The 21,944-nt window shown below is 46.1% G+C and overlaps 1 protein-coding gene across 2 annotated transcripts in view; it reads right to left on the reverse strand.

Moving 5' to 3' along the window:
- The window catches only part of LOC140427678 (uncharacterized), a 59,376-nt gene extending 40,151 nt beyond the window's left edge, over window positions 1–19,225 (reverse strand). For both annotated transcript variants that reach the window (XM_072513161.1, XM_072513160.1), the window contains exons 1-2: window positions 19,093–19,225; window positions 567–7,169 (exon numbers count right to left, since the gene is read on the reverse strand). In XM_072513161.1, coding sequence (XP_072369262.1) covers window positions 567–7,169; window positions 19,093–19,141 — 6,652 coding nt within the window. In that variant the 5' untranslated portion in view covers window positions 19,142–19,225. The remainder of the gene's footprint in view (window positions 1–566; window positions 7,170–19,092) is intronic.
- Between the last annotated feature and the right edge of the window lie 2,719 nt (window positions 19,226–21,944).

Genomic DNA, 21,944 nt, shown 5'->3' on the forward strand with positions numbered 1-21,944 from the left:
TCTAGAATCAAAGGCCCAGCTTCGTCTCATAGCTCGGATTTGATCAGGCTTGAAACAGTTAGGAAGTGAACTCCTTTGGAAGGAGTGTGGAATAAATAAAAATAAATCAAAGCAGTGTCTAGATTCTCCACCCTCTCTGCAATCCCTACCCGCTGAAAACGGGAGCAGTTGCTCCGCTCTTAATATTTACCAGGTATAAATAGAGCTGACATAGATATGGTCACTCTTAATGCATAACAGCTGACTCACTAAAAATCTGTGATGCAACTGCAGAGAATTGGGCACATCTGTTGTACCAGGTGTTGAATCAAGTGTGAATCAAGTCCTGCATTACAGATACCTGTGGCTGATGCCTAGATGGGAATCACTGATATAATAGAGTTTGGTCTAACTGGCATTAAGGATCAAGGCCGTGACGTAAAAGATTGAAAATGTGACATAACAGGCTTAAGTGCAATGGATGAAGAGCTGGATTTAACTGATGCTCTGGAATGAGCTACAGCTGATTTGGAGAGTGATTCATTTATTCTCCCAAAAAAGTGGATCTAACTGAGGGGTTGACTCACCTGATGTACCAGATGAAGGTGTAGCTGGGACAGAGGATAACACAATTGTTGTAACAGAAGAAGCTGCAGCTGATGTGGACATTAACGGACTTGATGTACCAGAGGGAGAGGTTGCTGATGTAGGTATTGATTCATTTAAACCAGTAGAGGTAGGTTCAAATAAAGCAGAGGTTGAATTACTTGATGCACCAGCTGAAAAAGCAGGAGACGTGGTGCTGGACTGATGTGCAGTACTGGACATACTTGGAAGGGAGGATAAAAGGGTCACCCTCGATGAACTGGAGGTTCTGGCGGATGACGTGGAATTCTGCACACTTGAACGGCTGGATTCGTGAACAGGTGCTGTCGAAGCTGGCACACTTGCTGGACTAGATGTTGGCGCTGGTGATCTGGAAGATGGCACACTTGACGAAGATGTTGGCGCTGGTGATGAAGAAGCTGACACACTTGATGAACTAGTTGTTGGGACTGATGATGTAGAAGCAAGCACACTCGATGAAACAGATGTTGGGACTGGTGATGTAGAAGCTGGCACACTTGATGAACTAGGTGTTGGGACTGGTGAAGTCGAAGCTGGGAGACTCGATGGACTAGATGTTGGGAGTGGTGATGTAGACGCTGGCACACTTGATGTACTGGATGTTGGGACTGATGATGTAGAAAGTGGCACACTTGATTGACTTGATGTTAGGGCTGCTGATGTAGAAGCTGGCACACTTGATGAATTAGATGTTTGGGCTGGTAATGTAGCAGCTGGCACGCTTGATGGACTGGATGTTGGGACTGATGATGTAGAAACTGGCACACTTGATGAACTAGATGCTATGGCTCGCGAAGTAGAAGCTGGCACACTTGATGAACTAGGTGTTGGCACTGGTGAAGTCGAAGCTGGGAGACTCGATGGACTAGATGTTGGGAGTGGTGATGTAGACGCTGGCACACTTGATGTACTGGATGTTGGGACTGATGATGTAGAAAGTGGCACACTTGATTGACTTGATGTTAGGGCTGCTGATGTAGAAGCTGGCACACTTGATGAATTAGATGTTTGGGCTGGTAATGTAGCAGCTGGCACGCTTGATGGACTGGATGTTGGGACTGATGATGTAGAAACTGGCACACTTGATGAACTAGATGCTATGGCTCGCGAAGTAGAAGCTGGCACACTTGATGAACTAGGTGTTGGCACTGGTGAAGTAGAAACTCGCACACTTGAACTAGATGCTGAGGCTGGTGAGGTAGAAGCTGGCACACTTGATGAACCAGATGTAGGGACTGGTGATGGAGTAGCTGGCACACTTGTTGAACTAGGTGTTGGCACTGGTGAAGCAGAAACTCGCACACTTGAACTAGACACTGGGGCTGGTGAGGTAGAAGCTGGAACACCTGATGAACCAGATGTAGGGACTGGTGATGTCGAAGCTGGCACACTTGATGAACCAGATGCTGAGGTTGGTGATGTAGAAAATGGCACACTTGACTGACTAGATCCTGGGGCTGGTAATGTAGAAGCTGGCACACTTGGCGAACTGGATGTTGAGGCTGGTGAAGTAGAAACTGGCACACCTGAACTGGATGCTGGGGCTGGTGAAGTAGAAGCTGGCACACCCGAACTGGATGCTGGGGCTGGTGAAGTAGAAGCTGGCACACCCGAACTGGATGCTGGGGCTGGTGAAGTAGAAGCTGGCACACCTGAACTGGATGCTGGGGCTGGTGAAGTAGAAGCTGGCACACCCGAACTGGATGCTGGGGCTGGTGAAGTAGAAGCTGGCACACCTGAACTGGATGCTGGGGCTGGTGAAGTAGAAGCTGGCACACCCGAACTGGATGCTGGGGCTGGTGAAGTAGAAGCTGGCACACCTGAACTGGATGCTGGGGCTGGTGAAGTAGAAACTGGCAAACTTGTGGAATTAGATGTTGGGGCTGGTGAGGTGGAAGCTGGCACACTTGATGAACCAGGAGTTTGCGCTGGTGAAGTAGAAACTGGTACAACTGATGAACTAGATGTATGGGCAGGTGTTGTAGAAGCTGGCACACTTGACTGACTAGATGCTAGGGCTGGGGAAGTAGAAAGTGGCACACTTGAACTAGATGCTGGGGCTAGTGTTGTAGAAGCTGGCATACTTGATGAACTAGATGTTTGGGCTGATGAAGTAGAAGCTGGCACACTTGAATGAGACGTTGAGGCAGGTGAGGTGGAAGCTGGCACACTTGATGAACTAGGAGTTTGCACTGGTGATATGGAAACTGGCACACTTGATGGACCAGGTGTTGATGTTGGTGATGTAGAAACTGGCACACTTGATGAACTAGATGCATGGGCTGGTGTTGTAGAAGCTGGCACACTTGATGAACTAGGTGTTGGTGATGGTGAAGTAGAAACGGGCACACCTGAACTAGACGCTGGGGCTGGTGAAGTAGAAGCTGGCACACTTGACTGACTAGATGCTAGAGCTGGTGAAGTAGAAACTGGCACACCTGAACTAGACGCTGGGGCTGGTGAAGTAGAAGCTGGCACACTTGATGAACTAGGTGTTGGTGATGGTGAAGTAGAAGCTGGCACACTTAATGAACTGTATGCAGGGGCTGGTGTTGTAGGAGCTGGCTCACTTAACGGACTAGATGTTTGGGCTGGGGTTGTCGAATGTGGCACACTTGATGGACTGGATGTTAGGACTGGTGATGTAGAAGCTGGCAAACTTGATGCACTAGGCGTTGGCGCTGGTGAAGTAGAAACTGGCATACTTGAACTAGATGCTGGGACTGGTGAAGTAGAAGCTGGCACATTTGATGAACTGTATGTTGGGGCTGGTGATGTAGAGGCTGACACACTTGATGAACTTGGTGTTGGGATTGGTGATGTAGAAGCTGGCACAGTTTGAGAACCAGATGTTGAGGCTGGTGAAGTAGAAACTGGCTCACTTGATGAACTAGATGTTGGGGCTGTTGATGTAGATGCTGGCTCACTTGATGAAATAGATGTTGCGGCAGATGAGGAAAAAGCTGGCACAGTTTGTGAGCCAGGTGTTGGGGCTGTTGATGGAGAAGCTGGCAAACTTGATGCACTAGGTGGTGGAACTGGTGTTGAAGTAGCTGGCACATTTAATGAACTAGATGTTGCGTCTGATGATGAAGAATGTGGCACAATTGATGAACTAGATGCTGCGTCTGATGATGTAGAAGGTGGCATATTTGATGAACTAGATACTGCATCTGATGATGTCGAAGGTGGCACACTTGATGAACTAGATGCTGTGTCTGATGATGTAGTAGCTGGCACACTTGATGAACTAGATGTTGCGTCTGATGATGAAGAATGTGGCACACTTGATGAACTAGATGCTGCGTCTGATGATGTAGAAGGTGGCATATTTGATGAACTAGATACTGCATCTGATGATGTCGAAGGTGGCACACTTGAAGAACGAGATGCTGCATCTGATGATGTAGAAGGTGGCACACTTGATGCACTAGATGGTGGGACTGGTGTTGTAGAAGCTGGCACACTTGATGAACTAGATACTGCATCTGATGATGTCGAAGGTGGCACACTTGAAGAACGAGATGCTGCATCTGATGATGTAGAAGGTGGCACACTTGATGCACTAGATGGTGGGACTGGTGTTGTAGAAGCTGGCACACTTGATGAACTAGGTGCTGCGTCTGATGATGTAGAAGCTGGCACACTTGATGAACTAGGTGCTGCGTCTGATGATGTAGAAGGTGGCACACTTGATGAAATAGATGCTGCATCTGATGATGTCGAAGGTGGCACACTTGATGAACTGGGTGCTGCGTCTGATGATGTCGAAGGTGGCACACTTGATGAACTAGATACTGCGTCTGATGATGAAGAATGTGGTACACTTGATGAACTAGATGCTGCGTCTGATGATGTAGAAGGTGGCATATTTGATGCACTAGATACTGCATCTGATGATGTCGAAGGTGGCACACTTGAAGAACGAGATGCTGCGTCTGATGATGTAGAAGGTGGCACACTTGATGCACTAGATGGTGGGACTGGTGTTGTAGAAGCTGGCACACTTGACGAACTAGATGCTGCGTCTGATGATGTAGAAGATGGCACACTTGATGAACTAGGTGCTGCGTCTGATGATGTCGAAGGTGGCACACTTGATGAACTAGGTGTTGCGTCTGATGATGTAGAAGCTGGCACACTTGATGAACTAGGTGCTGCGTCTGATGATGTAGAAGGTGGCACACTTGATGAACTAGATGCTGCGTCTGATGATGTAGACGCTGGCACACTTGATGAACTAGGTGCTGCGTCTGATGATGTCGAAGGTGGCACACTTGATGAACTAGATACTGTGTCTGATGATGTAGAAGGTGGCACACTTGATGAACTGGATGCTGCATCTGATGATGTAGAAGGTGGCACACTGAATGAACTAGATGCTGCATCTGATGATGTAGAAGGTGGCACACTTGATGAACTAGGTGCTGCGTCAGATGATGTAGAAGGTGGCACACTTGATGAACTAGATCCTGCGTCTGATGATGTAGAAGGTGGCACACTCGATGAACTAGATGCTGCGTCTGGTGATGTAGAAGGTGGCACACTTGATGAAATAGATGCTGCATCTGATGATGTAGAAGGTAGCACACTTGATGAACTAGATGCTGTGTCTGATGATGTAGTAGCTGGCACACTTGATGAACTAGATGCTGTGTCTGATGATGTAGAAGGTGGCACACTTGATGAACTAGATGCCGTGTCTGATGATGTAGAAGGTGGTACACTTGATGAACTAGATGCTGCATCTGATGATGTAGAAGGTGGCACACTTGAAGAACGAGATGCTGCGTCTGATGATGTAGAAGGTGGCACACTTGATGCACTAGATGGTGGGACAGGTGTTATAGAAGCTGGCACACTTGATGAACTAGATGCTGCGTCTGATGATGTAGAAGGTGGCACACTTGATGAACTAGATGCCGTGTCTGATGATGTAGAAGGTGGTACACTTGATGAACTAGATGCTGCATCTGATGATGTAGAAGGTGGCACACTTGAAGAACGAGATGCTGCGTCTGATGATGTAGAAGGTGGCACACTTGATGCACTAGATGGTGGGACTGGTGTTATAGAAGCTGGCACACTTGACGAACTAGATGCTGCGTCTGATGATGTAGAAGGTGGCACACTTGATGAACTAGGTGCTGCGTCTGATGATGTCGAAGGTGGCACACTTGATGAACTGGGTGCTGCGTCTGATGATGTAGAAGCTGGCACACTTGATGAACTAGGTGCTGCGTCTGATGATGTAGAAGGTGGCACACTTGATGAACTAGATGCTGCGTCTGATGATGTAGAAGCTGGCACACTTGATGAACTAGGTGCTGCGTCTGATGATGTAGAAGGTGGCACACTTGATGAACTAGATGCTGCGTCTGATGATGTAGAAGCTGGCACACTTGATGAACTAGGTGCTGCGTCTGATGATGTCGAAGGTGGCACACTTGATGAACTAAATACTGTGTCTGATGATGTAGAAGGTGGCACACTTGATGAACTGGATGCTGCATCTGATGATGTAGAAGGTGGCACACTGAATGAACTAGATGCTGCATCTGATGATGTAGAAGGTGGCACACTTGATGAACTAGGTGCTGCGTCAGATGATGTAGAAGGTGGCACACTTGATGAACTAGATCCTGCGTCTGATGATGTAGAAGGTGGCACACTCGATGAACTAGATGCTGCGCCTGGTGATGTAGAAGGTGGTACACTTGATGAACTAGATGCTGCATCTGATGATGTAGAAGGTGGCACACTTGAAGAACGAGATGCTGCGTCTGATGATGTAGAAGGTGGCACACTTGATGCACTAGATGGTGGGACTGGTGTTATAGAAGCTGGCACACTTGACGAACTAGATGCTGCGTCTGATGATGTAGAAGGTGGCACACTTGATGAACTAGGTGCTGCGTCTGATGATGTCGAAGGTGGCACACTTGATGAACTGGGTGCTGCGTCTGATGATGTAGAAGGTGGCACACTTGATGAACTGGATGCTGCATCTGATGATGTAGAAGGTGGCACACTGAATGAACTAGATGCTGCATCTGATGATGTAAAAGGTGGCACACTTGATGAACTAGATACTGCATCTGATGATGTAGAAGGTGGCACACTTGATGAACTAGATGCTGCATCTGATGATGTAGAAGGTGGCACACTTGGTGAACTGGATGCTGTGTCTGATGATGTAGAAGGTGGCACACTTGAAGTACTAGCTACTGAAGTTGTTATTGGCACACTTGGTGTACTGGATGTCATCGCAGAAGTTATGGATGTGGCCATATTTGATGTAGTAGGTGTTTGGGCTGCTGACATCAATGTGGAGACACTTGTTGCATCTGGTGTCGTTGTTGGATCTGATATACCAGATATAGATGCTTCTGAACTATAAGTTGTCACACTTGATTGATTTGCAGCTGATGTACTTGTCATAGTTTGCATTGAAGTTTTTGAGAGCATCGAATAATCCATTGTTGAATTTGTGTCTGCTTCTGTAGATGTTGAGGTATTTGTTGAAGAAGTACTTTGCTCAGTAGATACCGATAATAAATCTCCTATAATAAAACAAAAGCAAATTAGTGCAGAAACAGAAAATGCTGGACAATCTCAGCAGGCTGATAGCATCTGTGGAAAGAGAGCTAACATTTCCCTTCCAGGTGACTCGTTGGCAATGTTAGAGAGAACTGGAAATAGGCCCCGCCCCCAATTTCAGCCTCATGAAATCAGCGTCGGGGAATGGAGAATGTCGCCCGTGGTGTTAACACAAGTTTCTTTTTCCCCAATTGCAATTGACAAGTTTGATCGGGTTTATACTGTTGTGGGGGCGATGGGAGAGGGGGTGGAGTGCATGGTGCAAGATAGAGGACAAGCCATCGGTGGAGATTAACAAAGTTGAATCTTCCGCTGTGGTTGTTGAAGTGAGTGAATGATGATGAATGATTGAATGGTGATGACCCATCTCTACTTACACTGATGACATGGCTTGTTGTGGAAGCAGTGGACCTTGTTATCTGATATGTTGCCTGAAAGTTGAAAATAAAATCTTGATTTCCACAAAACCCTACCCATTACGCGAAGAAGAGATACATGTTGTAATTTAAAATCCTTGCCTCAAACTTGTCAATTGCAATTGGGGAAAAAGAAACTTGTGTTAATATCACAGGCAACATTCTCCATTCCCCGACGCCAATTTCATGATGCTGAAATTGACGGCGGGGCCTATTTGACGCTGGTTTTGTATGCTCCGCCCCCTCTGAAACGCCATCATCGTGACGCGCACCGCACGCTGCTGGAACGGCCTCAGCGCGTCACCTGAAGGCCCTACCCCGCCGACCACCCTCGATGGGCCGAGTTCACGACAGCGCAGTTCACTTCAGGCCTCAGCTGTGCGGAAACCCGGCCTGGCGGCTGCGGACTGTGACCAACGCCACCACAATCGGGCGGGAGACGTGCTGCTGGCCGGGGGGGTGGGGGGGGGGGTCTTCCGCGAGGGCTGGGGGGGGGGGGGGACGACTGGTGGGGTGTGGCCAGCAGCGCACTATCTGCCAGGTCAGGTCGACGCACGGCCGGCGCAATGTTTGATGGTGCGACCGTTGCATGTCATCGCTGTGCGCAAGCGTGGCCACGGACCCGGCCCATTCTCCACCTGTTTATTTCATGGAGGCCGGGAGTTTTACGTAACGCAGCTGCTAGGCGCTTACCGGTCGCAACATCGGTGAGGGGGCAGCGCCAATTTGTTTTCACGTAATACGCCACAGATTCTCCGCACAGATCGGACTATCTGGCCCCACATTTCTACACTGTGCGTGAAAATGTTGATGGGGAATCATCTCAGTCCTACTCGTACAAAATAAAATACCTAATTCTTCTGCAGCTGCTGATCATTTAGGTCTCATTGTCTTGTGCCAGCTAATAGCTCTTAAAGCAATGTATGAATATGAATGCAGCTGGCTTACTCTCACAGTCTGCCCATAGTACAATGAAGCTGTATCCTGAGCAACTGCTACATATCACAAGGTGAGAAGACTTACTCTCAACTTGAAACAATATTTATAGAATCTTGGTCATTGAAATTCATGAATCGTTAATAATGAATTTAAAGAAACATTCTTCTATTTAACAAAATAGCCCGTGGGGTTAAAGTGGGAGTGTGCATACAATAGTAGGTAAGGGACAGAAATCAGGGAGCAAAATCAAATGATTTTTTTAAAAAGGCTGAATTGAATTGAACAGTTGTGACCCCCATTTTGTCCCATTCTCATTGTGCTGGCTTGAGCCATACACTAGAGGCTTCCAGTAGTTAACATAGGAACATGGGAATTAGGAGCAGAAGTGGGCAATTCAGCCCTTTGAGCCTGCTCCGCCATTCAATCAGATCATGGCTGATCTCTTGGTCACAAATCTATCACTCTGCTGGTTCCCCATATCCCTTTAACCTGTGCGTTCAATGAGAAATATACCTATATCCTTCTTGAAATGATTTTCTGATTCAGACTCCACTGTACTATGGAACAACGAGTTCCACAAATTCACGAGCCTCTGCGGGAAGTAGTACCTCCTCATCTCAGTTTTAAACTACTGCCTCTCAACCTGTGTCTGTGATCCCTCGTACTGGACTGCCGCACATGGGGGAACATTTGGTCTACGTTTACTTTCTGAATCCCTCTTAGTATTTTATATGCCTCGATCAGACCACGTCTCATTCTTCTAAACTCCAGCGAGTATAGCCCCAAATTTTTCAATCTCTCCTCGTACGTCAAGTCTTTCATCCCCTGAATAAATCTGGTGAACCTACTCTGAATTGCTTCCAATGCCACCACATCCTTCCTCAAATAAGGAGACTAAAACTGGACACAATATTCCAGCTGTGGTCTCACCAACACCCTATACAATTGCAACAACACCTCTCTATTTCGATACTCATATCCTTTTGCAATTAGCGCTAACATTCCATCTGCCTTTTTAATTACATGCTGTACCTGCATAATGGCTTTCTGCGATTCATGAACAAAGACACCCATATCCCTCTGCCCAGACGCATGTTGAATCTGCTTTCCATTTCGATAATAATTTGCCTTTCTATTTTTTCAGCCAAAATGGATAACCTCACACTTTTCTACTTTAAATTCTGCCAAACTTTGGCCCATTCTCCTAGCCTTTCTATATCCGTCTGTAAACTCTTTATCTCCTCTTCTTTGCCTGCTTTCCACCTATTTTAGTATCATCTGCAGATTTTGCTACGTTACACTCTGTTCCTGCTTGCAGGTCATTTATATCGATTGTAAACAGTTGAAGTCCGACGAATGACTCCTGCGGCACCCTGCTCATTACAATTTGCCAGCCGGAGAAGGACCCATTTATCCCAACCCTCTGCTTTCTGTCAGTCAGCCAATCCTCAAGCCAATCTAGTGCTCTACCCCCAGTCCCCTGCAAGCTCACCTTCTGGGCCAGTCTTTTATGCAGCACCTTGTTAAACACCTTCTGGAAGTCTAGATATACCACATCCACCAGTTCTCCATTATCCACCTAGCTGGTTACATCCTGAAAGAACTCATGCAAGTTCGTCAAGCATGTCTTAGCCTTCATAAAACCATGCTGACAATGGTGGATTGAGCTTTGTCTTTCCAAATGTTCAGTCATCTCCTCCTTAATGTTTGAATCCCCAACTTCCAGCAACTTCCCCACCACAAAGGTCAAGCTAACCGGTCTATAGTTTCTACTGTTTGCCTCTCTCCCTTTTTGTTTTGGCGCGTCATGTTAGCATGTTTCCGATTGACTGGGACCTTTCCAGAATCCAGAGAATTTTGAAATATCATAACCAATGCATCCGCTATCTCTGCTGCCGCCTCCCTTAATACCCTATGGTGCAGGCCATCTGGTAGCGGAGACTTATCTGACTTTAATCTCATTAGTTTATTCAATACCTTTTTCCTATTGATGGTTATTGCACCAAGTTCCTCTGCATTAACTGCAGTTTTTTTGAATTATCCTCTGGCGTGAAGACAAGGCAAAATATTGGTTCAGTGCCTCTGCCATCTCCATGTTCCCCATTATTACCTCACCAGTATTGTCCTCTAAACGGCCAACATTTACTTTAACTACTCTCTTCCTCTTTATCTACTTATAGAAGCTTTTAGTATCAGTGTTTATGTTTTCTGTGAGTTCCCTTTCGTAGTTCATCTTAGCTCTTTTGATTTTATTTTTAGTAGCCTTTTGCTGAACATTAAAGTTTTCCCAATTCTCCAGCTTACCACTAGCTTTGGCAGTAGGTTCCAAGTTTTTAACTTTATCTCCTCTTTGACTTCCTATTTTAGTAAGAGAACGTTTTTCCCCTTTTACAATTCCTCTTCCTCTTCACAAAGGGGTTCAGTGATGAAAGGTAAAGGCACTTATGTAACAGGCACTGAGCACGATACAACAGGTCTTAACAAATTGGTTCCCTGGTCCACACTGCCTAGGTTTCTGCTCCCAGGGCCCCGCGCACCCTATTGGTCGGGGTAGACGTATTCCCGTGCAATTGGCTCTGAGACGGCCACATGGTCCTGGAGCCCCCCCCCCCTTTAAAGGGGTCATGCTACCACACTCATTATACATGTAAATATTTAAAATGATCTGACACGAATACTAGGAAGTCAAAGAGGAGGACAGTATCAGATTTCAGAAGGATGTAGGCTGATGAAGCGGACAGACACATGGCAGAGAAAATTTAACTCAGAAAATCTAACTCCTCCTTCCAGCTGGGAGGAACACTGATGCTAGCAAGTCAACAAAATGTATTCTGAATGGAGGATTCCAATGACCATGACGAAGATCAGTGCCAGCATCACTGATCAAACTGACCAAGTTCCGGGAGTTTCGTAAGAGTGACAGACACGCTGTCTTTTTTTTTGATTCTTTCAGACAATGAGGGTATCGCTCTCGGCCAGCGTTTGTTGCCCATCCTTAATGTAGCACGACCACTGTGCTAAATCGATTATATTCCGAACAGATCCAGCATCTCAAAGACGGGCAAGAGGCACCCCGGAACATTACAACAGCAGAATTGTGTTCAACCAGAATCGTTAACCTCATGATCCGGCAAGTTCAATGCGGTGTGCAGGAGATAATGCCAAGAGCAGTCCCAGGCATGCTTAAAAAAAGTTGCCAATCTGGTGAAGTTAAAACAGATTTCCGCACCATTTCCCACCCCTCAAGCACTGAAGTAGTCTCTGCTCATATGCAGACCTGGACAACATTCAGGCTTGGGCTGATCAAGGAAAGAAACATTTGTGCTTTGGAAGCACTATTGCAATGACAATCTCCATTGGGAGAAAATCTAACCATCTTCCCGTAATGTCCAACCATTACCTTCACTAAAATCCCCATCGTCAATGTTCTGGGATTCCATTCAGCATAACTGAACTCGCTAGCGAAATAACAAAGAACAAAGAACAAAGAAATGTACAGCACAGGAACAGGCCCTTTGGCCCTCCAAGCCCATGCCGACCATGCTGCCTGACTAAACTACAATCTTCATAGTAGTTTGGCTGTAGGTTTGATGTTTGGTATTTAGCGGTGAGTAACTCACCTCCTGACTTCCCAATGCCTGTCCACTATCTGTGTAGCACAAGATGGAATATTCACCACTAGCCTGGCTGTGCAGTTCCAACAACACTCAAGGAGCATCATTCAGGACAAAGCAACTTGCTTAATCAGCACCTCATCGATCAACTTTAACATTTGCTCCCTCCATCATAGGTGTGCATTAACAACCATCTACAAGATGTACCGCAAGGCTCCTGCAACAGCAGCTACCAAGCCCACCGCCAATGTCACCCAAAAGGACAAGGGCAGCAGATGCAGGGGAACACCACAACTTCCAAGTTCTCCTCCAAACCAGACGCCATCCAGACTTGGAAATATATCGCCGTCCCTTCACTGTCGCTGGGTCAAAATCCTGGAACCCCCTCCCTAAGAACATAAGAACTAGGAGCAGGAGTAGAACTGGCCCCTCGAGCCTGCTCCACCATTCAATGAGATCATGGCTGATCTTTTGTGGACTCAGCTCCACTTTCCGGCCCGAACACCATAACCCTTAATCCCTTTATTCTTCAAAAAACTATCTATCTTTATCTTTAAAACATTCAATGAAGGAGCCTCTACTGCTTCACTGGGCAAGGAATTCCATAGATTCACAATCCTTTGGGTGAAGAAGTTCCTCCTAAACTCAGTCCTAAATCTACTTCCCCTTATTTTGAGGCTATGCCCCCTAGTTCTGCTTTCACCCGCCAGTGGAAACAACCTACCCGCATCTATCCTATCTATTCCCTTCATAATTTTATATGTTTCTATAAGATCCCCCCTCATACTTCTAAATTCCAACGACTACAGTCCCAGTTTACTCAACCTCTCCTCGTAATCCAAACCCTTCAGCTCTGGGATTAACCTAGTGAATCTCCTCTGCACACCCTCCGGTGCCAGTACGTTCTTTCCCAAGTAAGGAGGCCAAAGCTGAACACAATACTCCAGGTGTGGCCTCACTAACATCTTATACAATTGCAGAATAACCTCCCTAGTCTTAAACTCCATCCCTCTAGCAATGAAGGACAAAATTCCATTTGCCTTCTTAATCACCTGTTGCACCTGCAAACCAACTTTTTGCGACTCATGCACTAGCACACCCAGGTCTCTCTGCACAGCAGCATGTTTTAATATTTTATCATTTAAATAATAATTCCTTTTGCTGTTATTCCTACCAAAATGGATAACCTCACATTTGTCAACATTGTATCTTCCCTACTACCGAAGTTAAGCTCACTGGCCTATAATTACCCGCTTTTTGCTTACCTCCTTTTTTAAACAGTGGTGTCACATTTGCTAATTTCCAATCTGCCGGGACCACCCCAGAGTCTAGTGAATTTTGGTAAATTATCACTAGTGCATTTGCAATTTCCCTAGCCATCTCTTTTAGCACTCTGGGATGCATTCCATCAGGGCCAGGAGACTTGTCTACCTTTAGCCCCATTAGCTTGCCCATCACTACCTCCTTGGTGATAACAGTTCTCTCAAGGTCCTCACTTGTCATAGCCTCATTTCCATCAGTCAATGGCATGTTATTTGTGTCTTCCACTGTGAAGACCGACCCAAAAAACCTGTTCAGTTCCTCAGCCATTTCCTTATCTACCATTATTAAATCTCCCTTCTCATCCTCTAAAGGACCAATATTTACCTTAGCCACTCTTTTTTTGTTTTATATATTTGTAGAAACTTTTACTATCTGTTTTTATATTCTGAGCAAGTTTACTCTCATAATTTATCTTACTCTTCTTTATAGCTTTTTTTTTAATGGGTGTACCTCCATTACATGGACAACAGCGGCTCAAACAGTCAGCACCTTTCAGGGGCAATTCGTGATGGCAAATAAATATCGACCTAGCCAGCGACACCCACATTCCAACAAAGGAGACACATGAAAGTTAACTTCTTCCCCATTCTAAATAATGGCAGCAGCTGATGTCCCTGTGACGGCCTTTAATTTATGTTACAAAAGCCGCAGTGTACGATGTACTTTAGCTGCAATGTTTACAGTTTCTCACATTATAATTATGCAAATAAAAAAACTTCAGATTAATTTATGTACCATTTTACACAATGTGGTCATGTTTGTCATTTGAATTTTCTTTGGTCTTTTAACGCATTCGTCAAAATATTCATTTGAAACTTTTGGCCTCGCGAAAGCCTGAACCTGAAGCTGTTTAATTTGTCCAGCACCTCACTGTGTTCTTTTATTACCCGGCCTAAACACATGCAGTCTGCCCAATTTCACAAGATGCATCATCGCACATTTATTGACCTTCTGCCAAATGATTTATAAAACTAAGAGGGCAGGTTTTACAAGGTCGACGGAGGTGTGACTTTACATTGGCACAATGCAGGTGAGAAGGGGGTGGGGGGGAAATGGTACACTTCTGTTGACACACCTGCTTTGGATTTTATTGTGTTTAAACTTTCAAAATCATTAACCTGAAGGGGAGAGACAGGCTGAGGGGAAGACAGGTCACACAGGGGCAATGGGGGAGATTGAGATAAGAGAAAGAGACAAAGAGACAAGGAGAAAGAAAAGGAATGTGTAATTATTACCTCGATTGTTAATATTGTCCAATTGGAAAAAATGAAAAAATTCTTTCGGCAGCTGAATACTTTACCTGTTTTATTAAGTTTTAGAAACATGCATGGAAAATAGAAGCAGGAGGAGACCATTCGGCCCTTCGGTCCTGCTCTGACATTCATTATGGCTGAACATCAAATTCAGTACCCTGATCGAGCCTTCCCTTCCATGTCCTTTCATCCCTTTAGCACAAGAGCTACACCTAATTCCTTCTTTAAATTACACAACGTTTTGGCCTCAACTATAATCCGTGGTAGCAAATTCCACAGATTCACTACTGCCTGGGTGAAGAAAGTTCTCCTCGGGTTTACCCCTTACCCCTAGTTCTGGAACATTCTTTCTGAATCTACTTTGTCTAATCCTATTAGAATTTTACAAGTTTCTGTGAGATCCCCTCTCACTCCTCTGAACCCCAATGAATATAATCCTAAACGATTGAGTCTCTCCTCGTATGACAGTCCCACCATCCCAGGAATCAACCTGGTCAACCTTTTCTGCACTCCCTCCACGGCAAGAAAGAGGGCGCCAGAGTGTGGCAACTCTGTGAGCTCACCTGAGCAGATCCTCTTCTCATTTATCTTATAATCGTTCTAATCTTTTAAAATTTCCCTATTACGTATTTTCTTTTTTTTTTCCATGTACTTAATGATCTGTTGAGCTGCTCGCAGAAAAATACTTTTCACTGTACCTCGGTACACGTGACAATAAACAAAAATCCAAATCCTCAGATAAGGGCACCAAAACTGCACACAATACTCCAGGTGTGGACCCACCAACGCCCTACACAATTTCATATGCCCACACCCCATATACTCAAACCCTCTCGCTATGAAGGCCAACATACTATTTGCTTTCTTTACAAACAACAAAATACATTAACTTGAAAACCCAAGTATACAGCCTACATCTTCAGATACTTTGGCAACAACGCGTTGAAATGCTTTAACATTGTGTTTCTTTGGAAATATTTTAAGTCGTCCCTTGCTTCACTCAGACAGCTGTTCTGATATTGCAAAGCCAGGTCCTTTATATATTTGTGCGACATTCCTGGTGCTCATAATTGATACATTGGAAGAATGACCAGTAGATGAAAGATGAAAGATGAAAAGATGAAAATCGCTTATTGTCACAAGAAAGCTTCAAATGAAGTTACTGCGAAAAGCCCCTAGTCGCCACATTCCGGCACCTTTCGGGGAGGCTGGTACGGGAATTGAACTGTGCTGCTGATCTGCGATTTAGCCCTGTCCTGAACCAGCCCCTGATCTGGTTTACAAAGGCTTTGACAAAGGACTCGAAACGTTAGCTCTTTTCTCCCTACAGATGCTGCCAGACCTGCTGGGATTTTCCAGCATTTTCTTTTTGGGTGCCTTCTTTACTGCCTGCTGCACCTGCACGCTTACTTTCAATGACTGATGCTTGAGGACACCAAGGTCTCGCTGAGTATACACCTCTCTCAATGCACACCCACTCAAAGAATATTCCTATTTTTGTCACTGCAAAAGTCACTATTAAAAGTGCACATCAGGTCGATTAGAAAGAACAGCAGTTGACTAATGAAAGTTAAAATAAAACCTAAGTTAAATCATGGACGCAGAATCACAGAATCATTACAGCACAAAAATCTCAGAATTCCCTCATGAATGCCTCGAGTGGACCCATCTCCGCCCCACTCTCAGGCTGTTCATTCCAGGCCCTAACAACTTCTTGTGTTAAAGTTAATTCTCATATTACTTTTGCTTCTTTTGCTAATCATTTTAAACTGATGCCCTTCCTTCCTTGACTCTCTCTACTCTGTCCCAAATCTCTTCTCAGCCTCCTTTTCGCCAAGGGAAATCCCAACTGCTCCGATCTGCCTTCATAACTGAATGTTCTCATCCCTGTATCCGTTCTCGTTAGCCTGTTCTGCAATCTCTCCAATGCGTTTACATTCTTCCTAAAGTGGGGCCCAGAACTGAACACAATACCGTGCCTGAGGTCTTTATTTTTATTCATTCACCGGGGGTGTGGGCATTGCTGTCTGGGCAGCCATTTGTTGCGGATCCCTAATTACCCTTTGAATTGAGTGGCCAATTCGGCCATTTCAGAGGGCTGTGGATCTGGAGTCACATGTAGGCCAGGCCAGGTAAGGATGGCAGATTTCCTTCTCTAAATGGGGATTAGTGAACCAGGTGGGGTTCTACGATAATCAACAATGGTTTCATGGTTATCCCTAGACTTTTGTCGTGGTGATATTCAAACCGGGGCCCCAGAGCATTACCCTGAATCCCTGGATTACTAGTCCGGTAACAATACCACTACGCCACTGCCTCCCCTGACTCGTCTACAAGCTCAACATAATCTCCTTGCTCTTGTGCTCTACGCTGTCTGCTTTATTAACTGCTCCCGCAACCTGACGTGGCCATCCTTAATGACTTATGCACATATGCACCCAGGTCCCTCTGCGGCTGCACCTACTTTCGAGTATGCTTTGTTTGTTTCTCTTCCTGGTGCTCAGGGCAGATCTACTGGTCACTCTTCCAATGTATCAATTGTGAGCACCAGGAATGTCGCACAAATATATAAAGGACCTGGCTTTGCAATATCAGAACAGCTGTCTGAGTTAAGCAAGGGAGGACTTAAAATAATATTTCCAAAGAAACACAATGTTAAAGCATTTCAACGCATTGTTGCCAAAGTATCTGAAAATGTAGGCTGTATACTTGAGCTTTCAAGTTAATGTACTTTGTTTATTGGGGCTGTTTAGCACAGGGCTAAATCGCTGGCTTTGAAAGCAGACCAAGGCAGGCCAGCAGCATGGTTCAATTCCCGTAACAGCCTCCCCGAAAAGGCGCCGGAATGTGGCGACGAGGGGCTTTTCACAGTAACTTCATTGAAGCCTACTTGTGACAATAATCGATTTATCTTTATCTTATCTTATTGTGACAAACATCCTCAACAATCATAAATCACTAAATCCAGTGGAACTGCACATCCAAGCACAGCACTGGAGGGCAGAATTTAAAATTGGCATTAAAAGCTCTAGCAATGATTGTACTGCGCACTAATATACTCCACTTTTATAATAACAATAATCGCTTATTGTCACAAGTCGGCTTCAATGAAGTTACTGTGAAAAGCCCCTCGTCGCCACATTCCGGCGCCTGTTCGGGGAGGCTGGTACGGGATTTGAACCCGCCCTGCTGGCCTTGTTCTGCATTACGAGCCAGCTGTTTAGCCCACTGTGCTAAACCAGCCCCTTTTTCAGCTGTCTCTCTCTTTTCCCCATTTACTGACCTTAACTCTTATCGGTTTACCTGTCCCTCTCACTCTTTCAACTTCCATTTTAGTCCTTTTGTGGCTATTTCGCCTCTTTCGTTTTCTGATTTCCTGGTTTTCTGATTTTGAAAATGTTTCCTGCTTCAGTTTCCCAGTTGAAAATGTTTTTAAAATGTGTCCTGCGTTCCAGGTTCCCACCAACCTCTGACTCGAAAAAATGTCCTCTAATCCCCTCTAAGCCTTTCAATTTAAAATTATGCCTCCTATTTTATTGACCCTTCAACTGAGGGGAACAGCTACTTCCTAACCATGCCCCTCCCGTAATCTGATACACCTCAAACAGGTCCCTTCTCTGCTCCAAAGACAGAAAACGACCCGCGTTTATCCAGCTTCTCTGCATAGCCAACCATATTCTTGAGTTTGCCAACTTTTCAACATTTCTCTTTTCAAATGCAGGCACTGTATATCTTTCCAAAATAATTCATGACTCTCTTCCCCTCCACCCCCCAGAATCTGTTGCGGAAACCATTCATATTCTAACCACACTTTGACTAAGAAATCTTTCCACCACCCTCCGCATTGACGTTTTTATCTCCCCTATTCCATCTCCTTGCTCCAAAGATTAATTGAATATATGCCCCGCAGATAAGGGGATTGTATCAGACAAGGGCAGATAGTACACTTTATATTTGTGCTTTTAATTGGCGCCTCACCAGCCAGCCTACTGCTATCCATTTGGTTGGAATCCTTCCAATTGAATAAAAAAAGTATCCTGCTCCCGGACGATTGAACTCAGTAAAGGCTTCAAAGCTTTTTGAACTTTTGCAGCCAGCGACATGTTAACACTAACCCGTGCTGAATTCCATCAAGGCTTTCGAGTTGGGTCCATGAGTACTGACTCTCGGTTCCCTCTCCCTATCTGTTTAGCCCTGTAAAGCGGCCTTCTGCATTTCCACTCTGCAATCCGACTTCTCGTCCATAAATATTACGAGAATATATGTGAAAATGATATCGCCCCCCCGCAACTGGGAGCTCAGTGTAACATGTAAAAGTGAAATTATCATTGGCAGACTTACCTGAGCTCATAATTATTAAAGCTAAGCTGAAAATCTTTCCCGGTTCCATATTGGTGCTGGAACGCTGGACGTCTCGCAGTGAGTGGATGTAGATGCGGGAAATCCTATTTAAACCTTCTAGAGGTGTTTTCGAGAGGTGCTTTCCTATGTAAAAGGCTAAAGAATTGCAATGATCCACCAACTTTTCATTGTTTGTAGGTGGGTAAAGGGGAGTGGCTATAAAAAGCTTCTGGCATGCACAGAGCTTCAATACCTATTTTAACATTGTGTTTTCCAGATTTCACTGATGCAGTTATGTTTTACATACCTGTCACTCGCGAAAGGTATGTGCTACGCAGGCAAACAATAGCAGGCAGTGACAATATGAAACTGGAAAACGTTCAGGTATCAACACTTTTTATTTACTCTCGTAGGTTTTGGTTTCAGAGGCTACTCACTAATGAAACCTGAAAGCACAGCCACTACCTGCCCCTTGACCCCTGACACTTCTCCCTCCAGATACCCTGCGGGATAAGGCTTGGGGTCATTGTAAAGGGTTCATATTAAGGATGCAAATAGACAGTCCACAGCATAGAATCAAAGAATCATAGAATTTACAGTGCAGCAGGAGGCCATTTGGCCCATCGAGTCGGCACTGACCCTTGGAAAGGGCACCCTACCTAAGTCCACACCTCCACCCGATCCCCATAGCCCCACCTAACCTTTTTTGGACACTAAGGGCAATTTAGCATGGCAATCCACCTAACCTGCACATCTTTGGGCTGTCGGAGGAAACCGGAGCACCCGGAGGAAACCCACGCAGACACGGGGAGAATGTGCAGACTCCGCACAGACAGTGACCCAAACAGGGAATCGAACTTGGGAACCTGGAGCTGTGAAGCAACTGTGCTAACCACTGTGCTACCATGCTGCCTGCATCAGTGATGTACCGTGACAGCAGAGCATTCTGATGGTTCTATGTGAAGCCTCGTATTAACCCTTGGCCTGCGTGTAGTTTGAAGAATGGGGAATAAACATTAAGGTTTACCAACAAGTTGTGACCCCCCCCCCCCCACACCACATCGAGGTTTCCATCAATCCTGAACAAGGACCACAGAAGCCAAGACCCACAATGTCGATAAGGGATCTACCTCCTTGGGGCGAGCCCCTTCACTCCGTCACTCTGACTCAACGGGGGCTGTTTAGCACAGGGCTAAATCACTGGCTTTTAAAGCAGACCAAGGCAGGCCAGCAGCACGGTTCAATTCCCGTAACAGCCTCCCCGAACAGGCGCCGGAATGTGGCGACTAGGGGCTTTTCACAGTAACTTCATTTGAAGCCTACTTGTGACAATAAGCGATTTTCATTTCATTTTCATTTTTTCAGATGATGGTGGCAAGCCTGTGCGTTGTCACTCTGGGGCTAGTTGATGCTGTGGCAGTGCACTAAGGCACCAATTACAGGTTCTTTTTTAATGTCGCGCTGACTTACGGAAAAGTGAGCATTTAAATGCTCACTTAACTCTGCCGATGCCAGATTGCACCGGCTCCCGGGAGCGACAGGCCTCACTGAGGTCATCCCAGCCAGGCGCCATTTTGCACTGGTCCTCACAAATGGGTACCAGGTGGAACGGGACTTGAGGGGGTCTCCCTGGTGATCGGATGGCTCCCCGGGTGGCTAGTATCTGGGCAGGATGGCATGCTGGCACTGCAGGTGCCACCCGCCCACCTTGGCACTGCCAGCCTGGCACCCTGGCTGTGCCACCTGGGCACCCTAGAAGTGCCACCTGGGTGCCAGCCTGGCACTGTCAGGGTGCCCATGTAGCACTGCCAAGATGGCAGTGGAACTGCCAAGGTGCCAGGGTGGCGGTGCAGGTGGCACTTTGCCCACACTGGGGATCAGACCAGGGGCCCCCTGCCCATATGAGGTGGAGTGCGGGGGGGGGGGGGGGGGTTCATAGGACCCCAAACAGGTGAGTTGAGACACTGGTGGGGGGGGGGTGAAGGTCCGGCCATTGCATCGTGGGGGGGGGGGGGGGGGGTCAAGAGATCGAGACGCCAGATCTCTTCCTGTCCTGATGAGCTCTGCTCTTCGCAACACCTCAGTGCAGGAAATGGTGCTGAGTGCAACCTCGGGGGGAGTTTCCTGCCAGGACCCGAAAACACGCAGAGTGCCGTTAGATAGAGGAGTCGCTCCGGAAACGACCCCTCTAATTCCGCACAGAACGGACTCTCTTTCGTTATGGTTAGATTGCGCCGATATTACACCGATATCTCCAAATCTCCCATTTCTCAGTTTTCGTCCAACGCTGGCCCAAAATGTTGGAAAGAATGCCACCTTCGATCTTCTTTTGCATCTTATTTCTCCAGCTTAGTCCTATTCTGAGTTTTTATGCACTTCTGCATCCAAATGTATGATACTGGGCCGGATTCTTCTGCCCTGCCTGCCTCAGGGCCGCCACGGGTGGGTCCTGGACCATGTAAAGGGCCATTGGCCTCGGGCGGGAATATCCGGTCCCTGGGCGGGAGCGGCCGGAGAATCCTGCCCTTTGATTCAGCAAATTCCATCCAGCTGCTCTCTTTTGACTAATTTCAACGGCTAGCCATTGTGTTAGCTTGGGGAATGGGAACCAGCGTCACCCAAAATAGACGTTATATCTGGCATCACATTTCTGCAGAAAGATTGGGATCAATTTCTAAGAACGCAAGAGTTCACCCCTCCCTGAAACTACTGTCGTCATCAAACATTTCCAAATAAAATGTAGTGAGTTCAGTGCTGAGGGAAGGCCCATTTACTCGCTCCCGCCCCTCGAGCCCACTGCGTCATTCAATAAGATCCTGTCTGATCTGATTGCAACCTCAGCTTCACCTCGA

This window comes from Scyliorhinus torazame, chromosome 8, assembly GCF_047496885.1.
Source record: "Scyliorhinus torazame isolate Kashiwa2021f chromosome 8, sScyTor2.1, whole genome shotgun sequence".
Taxonomy (NCBI): Eukaryota; Metazoa; Chordata; class Chondrichthyes; order Carcharhiniformes; family Scyliorhinidae; genus Scyliorhinus; species Scyliorhinus torazame.